This window comes from Littorina saxatilis, linkage group LG15, assembly GCF_037325665.1.
Source record: "Littorina saxatilis isolate snail1 linkage group LG15, US_GU_Lsax_2.0, whole genome shotgun sequence".
In the NCBI taxonomy this organism is placed as follows: Eukaryota; Metazoa; Mollusca; class Gastropoda; order Littorinimorpha; family Littorinidae; genus Littorina; species Littorina saxatilis.
Window position 1 is genome coordinate 35299045 of NC_090259.1, and position 17553 is coordinate 35316597.

Below are 17553 nucleotides of genomic sequence, written 5' to 3' on the forward strand. Positions count from 1 at the left end.
CTCAACCAATTTTTACAAAATAAACTGTTTTGTGTTCAGCTCTAGGAGTTCTACAAAAGGATACTTGTTTGGCATAGCTATGTTTTATACTGCTGATGGCCACAAAATGTAGATCACTAGGTGTAAGACAACTTTAGACAAGTAATAATATATTTACTTAGTATGTTAGAAGTAACAACAGCAATATTATGCACAGATATTCACCAAGAAAAAAATGAAACACAGACACACACACACACTGACATAGACACATACAAATAATGTCTTACCTAACGTTCAATCGTTTGATTTTACATTACTATTAGTAGGGCCTAAGGCCGTTTGTGTGCTGAAAATGAAATGGTGCATTTATCTTTTTTTCAGGGCTTCTAGATCTTCATCAGAAACAGAAAATCTCTCAACAGGAATGGAGCCGCTATTGAGCAACTTGTCTCAGTAAGAACTGATTTAGGAAGCTGTTGTTAAGACTGATGGGGTCAAATTCAACAGATTTGAATGTACAACCCAACAGTTGTTTACCTGATACATGACTTGTAATAGATGATGCTTTCAGGGTCACTGATTCATTTGTGAATTCACTCCTACTTTAAAGTAGGAATGATAATATATATGACAGCATTAATATCATATTCACAAGCAAATTTTGGAGGAAAGAGTTTATTATAATGCAAATCATGACAAGTGCAATTTATGTTAAGAATTAGGAAGCTTTGTGTGATTTTGAAAAAATATAGTTGTACTGATCTGGAGATTGCTAAAGCAATGCGATTGCTTGAAAACTTAGGAGGAAATAGTGTTATAGGATGCAAATCAACTAGAAAAATAAAAGACAACTTGAATTTTTGTTGTTTATTTGATTTTGAACATGTATTTGTACCAAAGTGGAGATGGCTAAAGCAGAGCTCCCCAAAGTGCGCGTCCCTGCATCCTATACACACTAGAAGCCAAAAACACGTACTAAAAATGTGAGGGAATCCTGGGACACACTTAACCCTGGTTATAATATTCATACAGACAAAATTTTGGACTTGTTCATTCTAATTGCGAAACAGTATGTCACATCAAAGATGAAAAAGACTCCTCCAACCTTTGTAGTTTTTGTCAATTTTAAAACAAAGATTCCATGTTGAAAAATATATGTCCAGTATTAATAATGTTTTATATACATTTGTGAAGGACTGCCATCAATACAGTCATTATTTTTTAAATTTCACTTGAATGTCAGACATTGTGAATTCCTGAAAAACAATATTAATTGATATACAGGTTTAAATTGTTAGGTATTAACTGCCTGTGTAATCAAGTAATTTTGTATTGAAGTATGATAAAATTATATGACCACCGTCTCCCACCTCCCCCTTTCCCCACCTTTTCCCTATGTTGTCACCCCTTCTTTCTGTACGTGAAGTGCATTTTTGTCATCTGTACACTATATTGGGATATCGTGTTGTGTTATGTATCCCCTCTTTTTCTTTTCTTTCCCTTGTCGCTATGTTATTGTACTTGTAATGTTATCATATGTACTGTACTTGTAATGAAATCATATTGTACTGTACTTGTAATGAAATCATATTGTAAAAGTGAGAGAGAATAAGTGGGAAAAAATGCTCTGGTTGCTGGTGCAAAAGCTTGTCTGGCGACTTCAGCGGTGAACGAACACAGTGCTCAGACCGATCAAGCAAAGCAACGGAGAAAAAATTGCACACTCCGAACAAAATGTAAAAATGCTTTCAAACAGAATGCAAGAGTACTTACATATTGATAGGCATTCATTTGAAACTTCGGGGTTCTAGTCGTATTGAAGCCTCAAAAAGATTTTTAGTAAACGTAAATCCACGATCATCACCGAGAAGTTTCAAACCCAAGCCTGTAAATGTCATTGTAATTCAAGACTCACAGATTGCACCAGTTCAACTTTCTCAATGCACAGCTAGCAACTAGCACTCAGTCATGGAAATAAATCTAAAAGACGCCCCACCCCCTTACCCAGCAAATGTACTTTTGATTTTTTGTTTTGTACAGAGACCCCAAGTACCCCGCTCAAATCTTAATGTCAAAAGCATCTGAGGGGGCAAGGCGTGTGTGTCTGTGTGTGTGTGAGTGTGTTTAATGCAACCATAATACGGTAATGTTAAAATGTTCTCCTGGGATAGTCCCACGGAAAAAAAAGACTTCATATCACAACTATGCGTGCTCATTGTCATAATGCATTATCAGTGCACAAGGGCTTTGGGGTCCCTGGACTCTTGGGACCCTCTAAAACTACTCTGTACATGGACCTTCTAAAAATTGAAAGTGGGAGTCCGGGGACCCTCTATGTTTGGGCATATATGGGGAGCCCTGGCTAAAGCTATGAAATGATTGCATGTTAGCTGTGGAATTCTGCTATTGTGCGTTCTGCACTTTAGTCAGCATGCATACACTATTTTGAATGTTAAGTTACATGTATGCCTTCAGTGAGACATTGTAATAATATGCTGTTCAAATGTATATTAAGGGAAATCAGTGATACTTCTTGCCTTTTCAACCGTTGTTTCGTGTAATGATTATTTTAAATCTTATGGTGATTTTCAGAAAAATGAAGACAGACAAGACACAGGCTCCTGCAGAAAAATCATCTTCATCAGCACCAGGAAATACAACACAGGGAATCAGGGCCATTCACCAAAAGAGTGCTGAAGAGGTAACCCACAGTCTTTTTTTTTAAGTAATTAACCTTCACTGGATTACGCTGTGGACTGCACAGTCCGGATGGTGTGGGTCGTGTACGATCCATACTTTAAAAGAAAGATTCAACATAAAAAGTTTGCCTGTGTCAAAAAAAAAAATCAAAGTGACTTGTGTGCATTATAGAAGCATTTGACAATTCTTTTTTTTAAACAAAGATACCGAAAGGAAAAACTCTTAAAGCATGTTTTTTTTTTATTGGTTTTTTTTATTCTCTTTTTGTGCAGTTTTTTTTTTTTTTTTTTACATGTATATGCTGTACATTACAGGACATCACCTAACCGAAAGGACAGAATCATATAACAGAAAAACACACTTGGACAATTACAACATACATGGGGTGGGAGGATGGAATGGGGAGGGGGGGATGTTCAGTGGTTTGGTGGTCGCATTATCAAAAGGTTTTAAGAACGAAAAAACCTAAGGGTTACATCAAAAAGTGCATATACAGGCGCCAATCCTTGTAGAATTTATCTACTGTATTATTCACAACTGCGTTATACTTTTCACAAATAAATCTTTGCTTAAAGTTTCTACTAAATGTCTGAAAATGAGGGGTCTTTTTGTTCATTTTGGAAATATATACATGGTGTTTGGCACAGATTAAAGGCACAGTAAGCCTCCCGTAAACCATCACAGAGCTCCCCGAGCGTCTAAATACAGTACAAGCATACTTCCATTTGAACGCTCACCGAACGGGAACATCCTGGCTGCTTTCTGTCGAGCGTGAGACATTTTCCAAGAATTTATTTTCGTGGACTTGGCCCTGAAGAACAATGGCGCCTCGTTTTTGCGCTAGACCTAACTTTTAAAATCTAAATAATAAATTGACAGCTTGTTACACAAACATTCTTTAATCATAAAAGAATTCGTTTTTCATCAAGACAAGATCAGAACAATTCGAAGTTGTGAAAGTTTAAAAAAAGAAAAGCCCGGAAGCAGGGTCACGCAAGGGTCGTAGCAGACGACGGCCCGGTTTATCAGTGCAAATCGCCGTTCCTCTCAACAGTCAAAAGCCATCGCTAGAGTTCTTGTGAACCACAGCCGTTGTTTCGTGCATAAATAACGTGCTATTGTAGATAAGCTCACGTCGAGTCGCATTCAAATGACTAACTATGACGATTGCATTGTGAAAAGGGGGAAAACTGGATCACACGGGTTCACGATGGCTCAGGGGTAAGATAAACCACGCAAAAATAAATTCTTTGAAAATTGTTCGCTCTTTACGGAGGGCACCTAGGATGTTCTCAATTGGTGAGTGTTTAAATGAAAGGGTGTTTGTACTGTGTGTAAAAGCCTGACCGTATCTGTGATGGTTTACGGGAGGCTTACTCTGCCTTTAATAACATATCAAAAGCTTTATCGGTGACTACATTGTTCGCCACTCCAAGAAGAACCAGTTCTTTAGACAGATTTAAATTGACGCAATGGGTGCAGTTCGCCTTTAGCCAATTTACAAATTTTATCCAAAAAGTCTGCACTTTATCACACTCCCAAAACATATGTAAAAGGGTTTCTTCATTTCTACCACAAAATGTACACAATGACGTATCCACAATTTTTCGCAAAAATGGAAACCTTTCTGTGGGCAAAATTCTGTACAATAATCGGTACTGGAACCATCTCAGACAAGTGTCTTTTGTTGTTTTAAAAACATGTTGAAAAATAGCCTTCTTATCTAACAAACAGTCTAAAGATTCAGACCATTTTTCGATACATTTTGGGATCGTAGCATGTTCAATCAGTTTTTTGTAAATAAGTTGTGTCTTACCTTTACAAATACATGTCCACACAATGGGCTCTGTCATAATAAAATGTTTATCAAATTCTAAGCCGATTTTTCTCTGATATTTCTTAACAGCCTGGATTACACCTTGATACAATACAAAATCGCCTCGCACATTTGGATATTTGATTTTAAACGCATTATAGGATAAGTACCCATTTTGTCCCAAAATATGACCAATCTGAGCTATTCCATTGTCGATCCAATTTTGAATGTACACTGTCTTTTTATCTCTCCGAATATTAACATTATAATGTAAACATTCTGATACAAAATCGTTAAAGGTTATAGGGTCACATTTTCCATGTAGTTTCTTATAATGTTTAAAAACATTGGTCCAAAACGGGTTTTCCATTCTCTGCATCAAAACATTTGCAAATTCTTCTCCTCTCATATTAATTGTTGTAACAGATGGACATGCTTTAAACAATAATCTTGATATTAATCCAGTAAGACCATCAACTCTTTTTAACCAAACAATTTTTAGAGATGACAGAAAACTTTTCACGTCAACCATCTTTAATCCTCCATCTTCATAGGGTTGGGTGACCGTAGTTCTTTTAATTTTATCTCTTTTTCCATCCCAAAGAAATTTGAAAAAAATATTATTTAACTCCATCATAAACTGTTTGTCTGGATCAGGTAAATTAGTAAACAAATGTGTCAATTTGGAAATAGCCAAGGTTTTTAGGACTGTTATTTTACCAAAAGGTGTCAGGTTCCTTCTGGTCCATGAATTCAGAAGTTTTTGAATTTCCTTTAACTTATTTCTATAGTTAAAAAAAAAAACATCGGATACATTCACCGAAAAAATAACGCCAAGTGCTTTAAAATTATCCGGGTTCCAGGTAAAATTCATATCAGGCAAAAATCTTCTTTTGCAAAACTTTAAAGGTCCTAACCAAACTACAATTGTTTTATCATAGTTCATTCTCAGACCTGACAGTGATGCAAAATGTTGTAACACTTTTATACTTTCGCAAAAAGATTGCTCTGTACCATCAAGAAACAGACTGGTATCATCGGCGAATTGTGACAATAAAATATTTTCGCCAAGAATATTCATACTACCAATCTTTTTGTTCTGGCGTATCATAAGAGACAATATTTCAGCACAAATAAAAAATAAATAAGGTGACAGCGGATCCCCTTGCCGGGTGCCTCGACCTACATTAAACCATGCTGAATACCGACCATTAACTGAAACACAGGACTTAATTTTGCAATAAAAAGTAGAAATCCATCGTTTCATGTCATTTCCAAAGTTAAATTTGCTCAAAGATTTTTCAATAAATGACCAGGCAACAAAGTCGACCGTCAAAAGTAGGCCAGGTATATTATGTTTATTTGAGTAGAACAGGGTATCATATATTAATCTGACGTTTTCACCAATATATCTTCCTTTCAAGAAGCCTTTTTGATCATCATGAATCAAATTTGGCAAAACACGTTTAAACCGTTTTGCAATGCACGTTGATGCAATCTTATAGACCGTATTTAACAGAGTAATTGGTCTCCAATTTTTCAAAAGTGTTTTATTTTTTCCTTCCTTTGGAATACATACTATAACGCCCTGTCTCTGAGTCACTGACATTTCTCCTTTCTCAAATCCACAATGTATAGACCGTAACATAAACTTTCCTAAGTCAGAATAGAAAAAATTGAAGAATTCCGCAGTGTACCCATCTGATCCTGGGCTTTTGTCGTTGTTTAATTTTTTCACAGCTTTGAGTAGCTCACATTGAGTAAGTCTACCTTCCAATTGTTTACTCTCAGCATCTGTTAATACAGGATGAGCCAGGTTTTCATCAATCTCTTGATTTACCAGTTCGGCTTCTCTTGAAGTATATAACTCCTCATAAAAAGTCTGTGCTTCCTTAACAATTAAAGCATTATCATGAATAACTTCACCATCATCTTTCAGCAAAAAACACATGGACTTCTGGACAAACTGTCTTTTCTCCAAATTACAAAAATATTTTGTATTTTTTTCCCCTTCTCCAATCCACTTCGCACGGGATCTAATTATCATACCATCCACTTTTTTCTGCCTTATTTGACTTAACTCCTGTCGTGTTTGCTCTAAAAGTTGAATATTATACTCTGTCAAGTTACTTTCCAAAGTGTATATCTGAGCAAGAAGATCTTTTTCTGTTCTGTTACTTTCCTTTTTTTTATATATGAGGAATATGAAATGCATCTACCTCTTATTTCCATCAATAACATCTCAAAAAACAACTGATCATCAATCAATAGCTGTAAATCATCATCGTCAATCAAGTCAATATTGTCCACATTATAAACAGGTAAAGCATATTGTATCTTTACATCAACAATAACCTTCTTCACTATATTTACAAATTCCATGTCTGTCAACAGTGAATTATTAAACTTCCAAAAGGGTCTATCACGTTTAACAACATCAGTTCTAAAACTTACTCCAACAATTGAGTGATCAGAATAGTAACCTGGTGTAATATCCGCTTTCACAATCTCAAAACCTAACTGCTCTGACACAAGGAAATAATCAAGTCTGCTTCGCTGTGAACTATGAAACCGCCTCCATGTATACTGTCTCACATTAGCATGTAAGGCTCTATATATGTCAATGAGATCATACTGCTCCATAAAATCAACAACTTTTCTCCTACTATTGACTTTATAAGATTTGGCCGGGTAGTTTGTATCAACATTGGGGTTTATAACAACATTCCAATCACCTCCGATAATATACTGTTCAAAAAAAGAAACGCATAGTTGCTACTTGCCAAATTTGTTTTATTTTTCGAAAAAATTAACAGAAAATCCAATATTTAGATTATTTGTTTGAAATTTGGTATGGACACAGTTGAATGCACACACAGTTCATTTGCATCTTCAAATCAATCAGTCAATCAATACGATTGGGTGCCGAGGCTGTCAAGTCAGTAGGGGGTGTGACTGCCTTGAGCAGCAACAACTGCCCGGCACCTTCTGGGCATGGACTGGATCAGATGCCGGATATCTTGCTGTGGGATGGTGTCCCACTCCTCCTGAAGTGCCTGCAATAGATCACGGTGATTTGCCGGCGCTTCTTCTCGCCTGCGCACACGTCTGTCCAATTCATCCCAGAGGTGTTCTATCGGGTTCATGTCTGGCGACATGGATGGCCAGGGAAGCACCTGGACATGGTGGTCGGTGAGGAACTGGGTGGTGAGTCGTGCTGTGTGCGGGCGAGCGTTGTCCTGCTGGAATATGGCATCCTGGTCAGCCAGAAGAGGAAGGGCGTGTGGGCGCAGAATATCCTCCACGTATCGCTGGGCAGTTATGCGCCCTTGGACGTGCACCAGGGTGCTCCTTCCAGCGGTATTGATCGCCCCCCACACCATGACGCCTCCACCACCATGAACGGGTGCCTCATCCACACAGTTGGGCGCGTAACGTTCGTTTACTCTCCGGTAGACCCTCCTCCGACCATCATGTCGCTGGAGCAGGAAGTAGGACTCGTCGCTGAACCACACGTGTCTCCAGTGATTCCGGACGGTCCAGCGAAGGTGCTGGTTGCCCCACTGCACTCGGTTCTGGCGATGGCGGCGGGTGAGGACAGCTCCTCTGTGAGGTCTGCGAGCTCTCAAACCAGCTTCATGCAGGCGGTTCCGCACGGTCTGGTCCGATAATCGGTGTGGCCCGGGGAGAGCCTGGACAGAAGATGAGGCCGACAGGAAACGATTCCGGAGGTGGCGGAGCCGTATGAAGCGGTCGTGAGCAGCAGTTGTCGCCCTTGGTCTTCCCGCTCGTGGCAAGTCAGCAACGGAGCCAGTGGCTTGAAACCTGACCCACAGTCTACTGATGGTGCTCTGGGACACGTGGAAGTGCCTGGCGATTGCACTTTGACTTTGGCCTGCTTGTAAACGACCCAATGCAATTTGGCGGTCTTCTCTGCTCAATCGGGCCATCTTTCGTCGCTGAATTGTCGTCTGATTTCTTTGTGGCGAACAATCCGCTTTTATGGGTTTTGGAAGACATGGTGAGAGCTCAATATTCCCCGAGTTTCACGAGATTACACTGAAGCATGACGAGTGGTCATGCCAAATGAGCAATTTTGACATTGTAGCCACTGATAACGCATGCGTCACGTGCAGAGCTCACTTGTGGCAATGGACGAAAGGTCGACGACCAGATAAACATTTTCTGCAGTTTGGTGGATATCCTTGTAGCCATATAACTAAATTAACCAAATATTACAAGCTATGCGTTTCTTTTTTTGAACAGTATAATTAACTCATTATCCATCTGCACAATTTTCTCAAACAAGTTTATCAAAAAAGGCAGGACAATCAGCATTACTTGGGCCATAAACATTTGCAAGGGTCAGACGTTTTTTCAAAATCTCAATATCAATCAAAATATACCTTCCATCATCATCTTTGACAATATTATGAATCTTATAATCAAAATTATTTTTAAACAATACAGCAACACCTCTACTTGCATGTTTTTTCAGTTTTTTCCAAAGCGGTGCACCACCTATACCTTATTTGGAAATTAAAAATGACGCATTGGACCATATAAAAGTATAAGGTACATAAATTGCAGTCAAAGAGTGTGCAAAATGTTGTTACAGGCTTATTTCATCTGCTACTTTCATATTCTCTCTCTCTCTCTGATAATTATTTAAAATAATTCAAGTTTGATAAAGGCTTGTTTGTTCACAAATACACATGTTTTCACCTCAAAATTTCAAATCAATGCAAATGAAAAGCATAATGGCCCCATTCCAACGAGATATTTGTTAAAATCAAGTTTAGGTTATTTTGGCAGCTTCTTGTGGCACTATCTCTTCGAGAATTTGTTAAAGTCACAATGAGTCTTAATACATAAAAACAAGTCGCGTAAGGCGAAAATACAACATTTAGTCAAGTAGCTGTCGAACTCACAGAATGAAACTGAACGCAATGCAACGCAGCAAGACCGTATACTCGTAGTCCACCGCTCACGGCATAGGCAGTGAAATTGACAAGAAGAGCGGGGTAGTAGTTGCGCTGGGAAGGATAGCACGCTTTTCTGTACCTCTCTTCGTTTTAACTTTCTGAGCGTGTTTTTAATCCAAACATATCATATCTATATGTTTTTGGAATCAGGAACCGACAAGGAATAAGATGAAAGTGTTTTTAAATTGATTTGGAAAATTTAATTTTGATAATAATTTTTATATATTTAATTTTCAGAGCTTGTGTTTAATCAGAATATAACATATTTATATGTTTTTTGAATCAGCAAATGATGGAGAATAAGATAAACGTAAATTTGGATCGTTTTATAAAATTTTTTTTTTTTTTACAATTTTCAGATTTTTAATGACCAAAGTCATTAATTAATTTTTAAGCCACCACGCTGAAATGCAATACCGAAGTCCGGGCTTCGTCGAACATTACCCGACCAAAATTTCAACCAGTTTGGTTGAAAAATGAGGGTGTGACAGTGCCGCCTCAACTTTCACGAAAAGCCGGATATGGCATCATCAAAGACATTTATCAAAAAAATGAAAAAAACGTCTGAGGATATCATACCCAGGAATTCTCATGTCAAATGTCATAAAGATCGGTCCAGTAGTTTAGTCTGAATCGCTCTACACACACACACACACACACACACACGCACATACACCACGACCCTCGTCTCGATTCCCCCCTCTACGTTAAAACATTTAGTCAAAACTTGACTAAATGTAAAAAACACCACTCTTCATCGTATTTGATGTTATTGTAACACACTATGAGTGGTAGCTTATTGAACACAGGGGGGGGGGGGGGGGGGCGTTCAGTCCTCCCTCTGTTCCTTTACAGGAGTCCAGAGCCTGGGGTTCTTCTCTCGCTGGTGGTGTTCTTTTCGCCTATGCGAAGTTTTGCCAACAGCTCTTTGGAGGTCTGATGACGTGTTCATTGATTTTTTACCTCCTGGACATCTCCTGCTCCTGCTTTGATGGGGCCATTTCCTTGCCCTCGTTAGTTTCTGCAGGACAGGTTCTCTCAGGGACATAAGTAAGTTCCCTCCGCCTTTAGGAGCAATCTGCATTTATAAGAATTGGGGTAAGAATATGTAATTTAATGGAAAATTTCAATAGTAAATTTTCATTTGATTAATATACTTACCCAATTCTCATAGTTAATACCCTCCCATCCATCCCCGCTACTTAATTTCCTACGGGTTTTTGAGAAGTCTCGAATGATTATTCCGGATGCAGGCGCTCACGTGGTGCGCGGTGGGTTATGGGTAACCAGGTGGGACAGGGCATAGCAACGGCTATGGCGTCTGTTTTTAGCTTGGTTACCACCCTTGCAAGGGCAGGTAATTTGAGTAGTTTTTCGACATCTAGCATGTGAGATTGAAGTCAATGCATTTATGAGAATTGGGTAAGTATATTAACAGACATAGGACAGGTCCGAATTTTATCGGAATTCCGATATTTTCCTTAGCTCACAGACCATTCTTGAGATCGATGCAAATTCGTTGAGAAAAAAGGGGGGGGGGGGGAGTTGGTATGAACCGTTCAGCTGAAGCTGTCTGCGTCTGAAGTCGGTGCATTCGCACCCCAGCACTCGCGTGAACCCATAGGTGGTGGTATGAACCGTTCAGCTGAAGCTGTCTGCGACTGAAGTCAGTGCATTCGCACCCCAGCACTCGCGTGAACCCATAGCAGTATCATGGGTCGCGTTTGATTGGCTGTTGATCTCCGACGATTATTGCCGAGGCTTAATTATTCACCGATGGCGGTTTGTGGGTTGTTTTGATTGGCTCCCGATCTCCAAACACCGAAGGTGAACAATGTACAGGCACCTGTGGATGTGAAGCAAAATGTTTTTCCAGCTGGGGAATCTAGCAGTAGCACTGCTGCAGCTGCAACCTCTGCTTCAGCGGAATCAAGTCGGCTTGTCTCTTTGAAAGTACTAAAATAAAGCAGACATCAATTTCTTCTTTTTTCAAAAAGTAGAATTGCTGACACTTGCCCTGACGGTGACACTCTTCATGCTTCTGAGAACTTGTATACTCCTGCTTCACAATGCTTGTAAGACTTGAGTGGTTCCTTGTTGTGCTGTTGGCAATGAAGAGTGTTTTTCTGAAAGTTTTCAAGTAAGTTTTGTGTGTGTTAAATTGTTATGAATTACACTTTTGTTTAAAATGCTAAAACATATTATTCTTGTGGTTTTTATAGCTTTTTAAAAAGGCATAATCTATTTTTTTGCTATCAGGAGAGGCCCCAAAATGGCCTTTATAAATCTAAAATTCATTTTCCGTCTTTGCCCCCCTGAACCCCCTGGACCCCACCAGGGGCCTGAGCGGCCCCTGGACCCCGGCTTAGTTTCCTACTTTTTGAACATTTGCTGGTCTCATGCCTGATTAATCAAATGAAAATTTACTATTGAAATTTTCCATTTTTCTCTTCTTCTCTGTTGCCTTTCCCTCTGTTTCCTTTTCCTCCAGGTGTCCATTTCTTTCGACGTTCATTCAGTCTCACTTCATCATAGCGTATCCAAAACTTGATGATGTCGTCGATGTTTTGAGGTTCTCTATCTTTGACATAAGTGACGAGATCCGCATGCATGTTGTCGAGTACCTGTTCCTGGAGAATTATATCTTTCAGATCTTCTACGGTGTTTCCCTTTTCAGACATCTCGATCCACCGATCTAGATACAATGACAGCTTGGTTATGTATTCCTTGTTACTTTCATTGTGCTCCTTTCGTGTGTGCCGGAATTTCTCTCTGTAAGACTCTGCAGTAATATTGCATCGTTCCAGCAGCGTCTTCTTCAGAAGATTGTAATCACCTGCTTCGGCATTCTTCATTCTGCCATAAGCGATTCTGGCTTGTCCCTTGAGTAAGGACGACATTTTGACAGCCCATGTCGTTTCATCCCACTTGTAGCTCGCTGCTGTCTCTCGAACTGAAGTATGAAGGATTCGATATCATCTCTATCCTCTAAGAATGGGAGTTTTGTTTGGTAGTTGTCACGCATTGGTGGTTCATCGTTGCGATTGTTGTTTCTATTTCCATTTCCATGAGATCCGTCACTACCAGCTCGTGCTAACTCGACCTGAATTCGAAGTTCTTCGAGATGGGCCTGACGTTCTTCTCGTTCGTGCGTGAGCTGACGTTCTTCTTGATGATCTTCTTTCTCCTGTTGAAGAACAAACTCTCGCAACTCTGCACCTGTCAACTCTAACAACCGTCCTTTTTCCATGATCTCCTTTGTTGGTCTCAGTGTATCTCCTCTTGGGGTAGTTGTACATGCTTCACTCTCGCTGTCTCTAGCTGTGCCTTCTTCACCCACCAGCTGTCTATTTTCCATGATCTCCTTTGTTGGTCTCAGTGTATCTCCTCTTGGGGTAGTTGTACATGCTTCACTCTCGCTGTCTCTAGCTGTGCCTTCTTCACCCACCAGCTGTCTATTTTCTCGCACAAGGCTGCTTCAGATCCATGCATGTTCATCGTCTCAGACGAAATCAAAATTCGCATTTTACCGAAGTGCAAAACCTGCATTTTACACATGCTTTAAAAGTAACTACAATTGTGTGACTTTAATCTCAAGATCGTTAACGGCCCGCTCCACGAAATTTCTTGACTAAATCGGTCACCCACGTCCGCTGACGTACTTGAATCAATTCGGTGTCCGAACAACTACGTTCCTACGTGATACAACCTCACGTCTACTAATAGTATTTACCGAAGATTCCCCATATAGTTGTGCCTCCAGTTATCAGATAAGAATAACATATATTCTCTTCGATCTGTCTATTATTCCCAACTCACATAAATAGCATTAACCTCCGTTTGATGCTTAGACATTGAAGTACTGACCCTGGTAACAGGGGGAGGTAACTCCCAAAACAAAACAAAACCTTGACGACAAGGCCCTGGTAGTTACCTCCCCTCACCGGCAGCCCGCACATGCGCGGTACAATCGCCGGTATCCTCATTCCCTACTTCAACACGCTTGTGTTCAGACGTGTTTGTACTTCTTCTAGGCTTTTCAGCCTTTGGCCTCCTGTGAGGAAGGCCATTGACCCTAGGTACATCTTGCTAAGCTGTTGGTGAGATCTTTCTTGTTTACAACGTTTGTTATTGTAACTGTTCACTGGTGAAAATGTCTCTCTCCATTTTCACGGAGTTCGTTTTGTTTTCACTATGGCGGACGAGAGCAGTTGCTCACTCAGACACGTTTTGTCTTTCTCCGCCAAGCAGTTAGTTTTGTTGTTCAAGCTTAAGTCTAGTGACTTATCTGTAACAGATTATTCTTGGTTATAGCTTGTGCCGCCATTTGCATTTTGATAATTTGTGTTGTAACTTTGTGCTCCGTCTTCACGGAGTTGTAGTTTTCAACATTGCGGACAAGAATTGTAGCGCTGCCAGGCAGGTGACATTCGTTTTCCTGCTGAGCAGTTCGTTCTGTTGTTTAAGCTTAAGTCTAGTGACTTATCTTTAACAGATTATTATTGTTTATAGCTTGTGCCGCCATTTGCATTTTGGTAAATTGTGTTGTAACTTGGTGTCTCCGTCTTCACGGAGTTGTAGTTTTTCAACATGGCGGACAAGAGCTGTAGCGCTGCCAGGCAGGTGAAATTTGTTTTCCTGCTGAGCAGTTCGTCTTCTTTTTATGCTAAGCCGAAATGAATTTCTATAGAGATCTTCTTTTAGCTAGGCTAAGGAATTACATTTAAGGATTTTCTTGCTTTTTATCTGGTCGGGAAGTTTTTCGACCAGGTTAGAATAGAATCGTTACGGGTCGTTTATTGTGTTATCGCCTACTTTTGTCTCCTTTTCAGAAGGTCAAAGAAGTCTTGGCGTCTCTTTCCTTGATTACGAGCGTCAAGAACAGATGCAGGAGTTGTTGACCTTTGTAGAGGGGTGGCTTGTTCCGCCTTTGCGGCGTTTCCACCCGGAGTCGGCTTTTCTGCCTACGATGTCGAGGTTTCGGCCGTCAGCTACCGTGACCTCTACTGATGTGACTTTCCCTCAACCGTCGTGTTCTGCCGACAAGGTACGTGTTTGGAAAGTTCTCTGCTTACCGCACCATCATAGTGTGTGGTCTGCAGGGACGGTTACCCTTCCTATCCGACTGAGCTTGGCATTGCGTCCCGTTCCTCGGCAATGGGATCGTCTGCCTTGGCATTCACTCACGCGGGTGCATCGGCAAGGGGGTTTCCGGCCACGTCTGGTTCACCTTCGGGTGTTCCGGATATTAGTGGCACTTTTCTTTCGTTGCCATCGACTTCCGGCGACAACCCTGTGGGGTATCCGGTTGTTGGTGGCAACGGCAATCTGTCTCTCACTTCCGCTTCCGCTCGTTCGGTTTCGGATGGTGGGGGACTGAACGTGTCAGCTTCCGGGCAAAACACTGCTGTGTTTCCGGTTGCTTTCACATCGGGATTGCCAGCTACCTCCGGTTCAGGTTCGCCGGTTCCGGGGTATGGTAGCAACCTTTCCTTACCAGTTTCTCATAGTGCGGCTGCACGAGGTTCCGGTACTGGGGGATCATCATTTCCGGTGCGGATCAATGATGGTTCCGGGATTGGTCAGTCTACGTCGGACAACTTTGTTGTTGACGGTATGGACTTTGACGAAGATCGGGATGACTCTTCTGAGATTGAGTCTACCTTTCGAGTCGAGGAGAGACTTCCTCGGCCATTGGTTTTGGCCGCTGAAGTTACTTCTAGTTATTTGGCACATTGCCGGCTACCTCCGGTTCCGCTTTGTCGGTTTCGGGTTGCGGTAGCGTTCATTCTTTACCGGTTCCGCACAGCGTGGCTGCACGAGGTTCCGGTACTGGGGGACAATCATTTTCGGCTTCGGCCAATGATGGTTCCGGGAATGATGACTCTTTGCCAGTAGGCTTCCGATGTCAACCCTTTGGGTTTCAGGTCGTTGGTGGCATTGGTACCCTGTCTCTCACTTCCGATTTCGCTTCGGCTGTTCCGGCGAGTGAAGGATCGTACGCATTAGCATCAGCTCGCACCACCACGGTGTTGCGGGTGCTTCTGCACTGGGTTTTCCGGCTACTTCTGGTTCGTCTTCCGACGTTCCAGGTGATCGTAGCACTTTGTTCTTTCCTGTCCGCAACTTCCGACGTCAACCCTTTGGGGTTCTAGGTCGTTGGGGGCAGTGATGCCCTGTATCTTACTTCCAGTTCCGCTTCGGCTGTCTCGGATGGTGAGGGCCTGTACGTGAGGGCATCTTTGAATACGGCTTGCGTCGGTCTCCGCGTCTGACTTTCGGTCTTTCAGCGATGAACAGACGTGTTCTGGTTTTCGGCCAAACTCATGTGGACTCTTGATTTAGCAGCGAAATTAAATTCCAGATTTTTCCTGGACACTTCGTCTTTGGAGCCTTTTGGCAGGTTGGCTTCTCGGTTTCCGGTTATGCCGACCAGCCTTTCTTTGATTTCTGTTTTGGCTTTTGATTCGTAGTCAATTGCCTACAAGCAGACTGACCTACGGGCACTACGGCTTTCAGCCATTTTTGAGTCACTTGAGAAAAAGTGACTCTATGTAATCGGTCAGTGTTAGTCTGTCCGGCCGTCTGGCCGGCCGTCCGGCCGGCCGTCCGTAGACACCACCTTAACGTTGGACTTTTCTCGGAAACTATCAAAGCGATCGGGCTCATATTTTGTTTAGTCGTGACCTCCAATGACTTCTACACTTTAACGATGGTTTCGTTGACCTTTGACCTTTTTCAAGGTCACAGGTCAGCGTCAAAGGAAAAATTAGACATTTTATATCTTTGACAAAGTTCATCGGATGTGATTGAAACTTTGTAGGATTATTCTTTACATCAAAGTATTTACATCTGTAGCCTTTTACGAACGTTATCAGAAAAACAAGGGAGATAACTAGCCTTTTCTGTTCGGCAACACACAACTTAACGTTGGGCTTTTCTCGGAAACTATAAAAGTGACCGGGCTCAAATTTTATGTGAACGTGACTCATTGTGTTGTGAATAGCAATTTCTTCCTGTCCATCTGATGCCTCATATAATATTCAGAACTGCGAAAGTGACTCGATCGAGCGTTTGCTCTTCTTGTTGTTCATACCAGACCGGGCTGAGGCCATAGTGATTTCCGCACTTTCGGTTGCTGACGTACAACCAGAATCGCGGCTTACTCGTACTATCTCCTTCTGCTTATGCATGGACTGGAGAGGATACTTTGTGGTCAGTTGGACTTTTCGTTTCCGTTTCGCCGATCACACCGACCATCTCTTTTTATCAGGAACTTTTTTGTCATTCCTGCTGCGAATCTGATCAGCATTCTACTTAGGTTAGAAAGCAGATGACAGATTTTCAATTCACGTAGCGAGAAGGTCATTCACGACAGCTGTCGGCCTTTGGGTTCTCACATTTTTGTCTTCTCAAGGAGTTCGTTCAGACTTTCTTTTAACTTCTTCTTGGCAAGAAGTTTTTAAAGTCAGTTTGAGGGCAACAGGACTGCCGGTTTACGGCACTCTTGTCTAACATACTCGGCGGGTAATGACGGTTCAGTTCATAGCCATGGTCATTCATAATAATAATAATACGAATATTTATAACGCGCACATATCTCACCAACAGGCGACTCAAGGCGCACATACACTCGTTCACACACACGGAGACTTAAAGTCACTAGCACACACACACACCATCAAACATTAAAATATGTACAGTTATTCAGGGTGGGATGGGGTGGGCAGTGTATAATGCATGGATTATTTGGAAAAAAGGAATGTCTTGAGTGCAGATTTGAATGATTCGAGGGACTGTTGTTGGCGGAGGGGGAGAGGTAGTGTGTTCCATTGGCTAGGTGCTTGGAAAGAAAATGAGCGTTGACCTGCTGTTTTGAGTTTGGTGTGGGGGATGTTGAGCTTGAGGGAGTCGGCAGATGATCTGAGTGTTCGTGAAGGGACTTTTCTGTCACAACCCATGAGGATTATGAGTCCTTGTCTTTGTTAGACTTGGACTCTTAACGCAGAAAGCAGTACTGCGTCATACGCTCGGTCTTTAAGGAACTTCAGGAACACTTAGGCTCTTCAT

General features: G+C 41.4%; 1 protein-coding gene across 3 annotated transcripts in view; it reads left to right on the top strand.

The window, feature by feature from the left end:
- Window positions 1–17553, top strand: part of LOC138949186 (deoxynucleotidyltransferase terminal-interacting protein 2-like) — a 182335-nt gene that overhangs the window by 14327 nt on the left and 150455 nt on the right. For 2 of the 3 annotated variants that reach the window (XM_070320965.1, XM_070320963.1), the window contains exons 2-3: window positions 364–435; window positions 2575–2683. In XM_070320965.1, the coding sequence (XP_070177066.1) occupies window positions 364–435; window positions 2575–2683 (181 nt within the window). The remainder of the gene's footprint in view (window positions 1–363; window positions 436–2574; window positions 2684–17553) is intronic. The other variant, XM_070320964.1, reaches the window with a different exon arrangement.